Source organism: Danio rerio, chromosome 6, assembly GCF_049306965.1.
Source record: "Danio rerio strain Tuebingen ecotype United States chromosome 6, GRCz12tu, whole genome shotgun sequence".
NCBI lineage: Eukaryota > Metazoa > Chordata > Actinopteri > Cypriniformes > Danionidae > Danio > Danio rerio.
In genome coordinates, this window is record NC_133181.1 from 415001 (window position 1) to 417500 (window position 2500).

At 43.1% G+C, this 2500-nt stretch overlaps 1 protein-coding gene across 4 annotated transcripts in view; it reads left to right on the forward strand.

Annotated features, from left to right (window-relative positions):
• LOC101886216 (interleukin-2 receptor subunit beta) overlaps positions 1-2500 on the forward strand; it is a 31612-nt gene that overhangs the window by 23246 nt on the left and 5866 nt on the right. For all 4 annotated transcript variants that reach the window (XM_073953477.1, XM_073953476.1, XM_073953478.1 and 1 more), the window contains 3 exons: positions 702-828; positions 1444-1519; positions 2033-2129. In XM_073953477.1, the coding sequence (XP_073809578.1) occupies positions 702-828; positions 1444-1519; positions 2033-2129 (300 nt within the window). The remainder of the gene's footprint in view (positions 1-701; positions 829-1443; positions 1520-2032; positions 2130-2500) is intronic.

A 2500-nucleotide genomic window follows, 5' to 3' on the forward strand; every position in this document is an offset into this window, starting at 1 on the left:
TTTGAAAAAAAAAAACACTAAGGTCGACATCTGTAGATGTTATTATTATTGATTATGTGTATCTGTCTGATCAAACACACACTTCAGATCACGTGTGCAGAATCTGTTTGGGAAACAGCGTCTGGTTAGCTGTATATGGAGCGCGTCAGCTGACAGTCTCGCACCGCTACATGACTGTTGTGAGGATTGCATAGGAGGGTCGACAGCACCTGTAATGAAAAGGAAGGGAATCCTGCTGTTTTATATTTATTTAAAGTGTTTTCGTGCCTAAATAAAGCGAAAGCACAGAACAGACGCACTCAAGAGCGAGGGGTGGTTTGGCAGTATGGGTTGCGCATAGGGAGGATCAGCTCTGTGGTGTTTATTGCCGCCCTTCAGAGAAACACTGAAAATACGGGAGAAATATGGGAAATACCTTTACGGGATGAAAGCAGGAGAGAACTGTAAAATACAGGAGAATCCCAGAAATGACGGGAGGGTTGACAGGTGTGCACTTGTGTGTTTGTGTTGAGCATACACTCCAACACGTGCTGGTTTGCCATGGGTCAAAAATGGATGCTTTATTCAATTTAAATGACACTTTTTGAGCAAAGAAGTCCTTAAAGGGCACTGAATATATGCAGAAAGACATGTCGAAGGGCTTTAAATATAAGGCTGCATTTCTCAGGTGTGTGTGTGTGTTTGTGTGTGTGTTTCCGCAGGTTTGGCGTGTCAGAATAATTTCACACACAGCGTCACGTGTGTGTGGAACACGTCAGCATTGAACATCAGTGATGCTGTGCAGCCTGGGACCCCCTGCTTTCTGATCGTCACCTTAAAGAAGAAAAAGTATGTGTCTGAAGTGAACACTCCTGTGAGAGTTTGAGGGATTATTCAGGCTTTGCAGCATCTGGATGTGTGTTCTCAGGGGAGGAATTTAACCTTCTACTATTTATTTTAAACATTAAAACCTTTATACATATTAGTGCACAGTGGCCTCTCTGGTCTCTGGTTCGAGTCTCGGCTGGGTCAGTTGGTGTTTCTGTGTGGAGTTTGCATGTTCTCCCCGTGTTGGTGTGGGTTTCCTCCGGGTGCTCCGGTTTCCCCCACAGTCCAAACACATGCGCTATAGGGGAACTGATCAACTACACTGGCCGTAGTGTATGAGTGTGTGTGTGAATGAGTGTGTATGGGTGTTTCCCAGTGCCGGGTTGCAGTTGGAAGCACATTCACTGTGTAAAACATGTGCTGGAATAGTTGGTGGTTCATTCCACTGTGGCAACCCCTGATGAATAAAGGGGCTAAGCTGAAGGAAAATGCCTTGAGATAAACCCAGAGATAATTCTGAATGAAATCAAGCATTTTGATTGGTTTGTGGGATGAAAGTAGAATCTAAAATCAGATGTTTGTGTTCTGGGTTGTTGGATCTAAATAGGATGTAAAGCTGAGTGGTTTTGATTGCAGGCCAATGAAAACGGTGATGTCTGCAGACCTAGAACAACCGCAGATCCGCAGGGCCGGTGTGGTTTTCAAGAGCCGGGTGAGTCACTTTTATAATCAGACTTGATGCAGGAACACTGTGATTGACATTCCCCCTTTTGTACGTGTCATCAAAGGGGGAAAGCCCCGCCCACTAGTGCCCATCTCTCCATCTCATTAGCATAAACAGCAGCCCTGAGTGAGAAGCAGCCGTCTGTCCATTAGCCATTAGAGTGTTTGAGCTGCTGAAGATGATGTCAGCATAGACTCAGAGGATTATAGATGTGGAGTTCCAGATGAAGCAGGAGCGACATAGACTGACATAAGCATCAACACACACTCACACCTGACCAACACTGTCAACACACACACTGCTGTTTTACAGCCTACTGTAGCTCCGCCCTCCTCTGAAAAGAGCACAATCTCATTTGAATTTAAAGCGACAGTCACACACACACACACACACACACACACACACACTACAGATGGATTTTACTTCCTGTATAAATAGTCATTTAGGTCTCCTTTAAAGCTCACATGATCAACAGGCTCACCTCTTTCTCTTGTCCTGCAGAGACCTCTGACATCAGTGGCCGTCCTGCAACAGGAGGTGTGGTGTGACAACTACACAAACCCTGTGGTGAAGGTAGAAGAGAAGGTGAAGGACAGCGGTGAGTTCTGTATCACAGTGTCTCATCTCAGAACAGGAGAGCTATTCATTCATTCATTCATTCATTCATTCACTCATTCATTTGGTCATTCATTCATTCATTCATTCATTCATTCATTCATTCATTCATTCATTCAGTCAATCATTCATTCATTCATTTGGTCATTCATTCATTCATTCATTCATTCATTCATTCATTCATTCATTCACTCATTCATTTGGTCATTCATTCATTCATTCATTCATTCATTCATTCAGTCAATCATTCATTCATTCATTTGGTCATTCATTCATTCATTCATTCATTCATTCATTCAGTCATTCATTCATTCATTCATTCATTCATTCATTCATTCATTCAGTCATTCATTC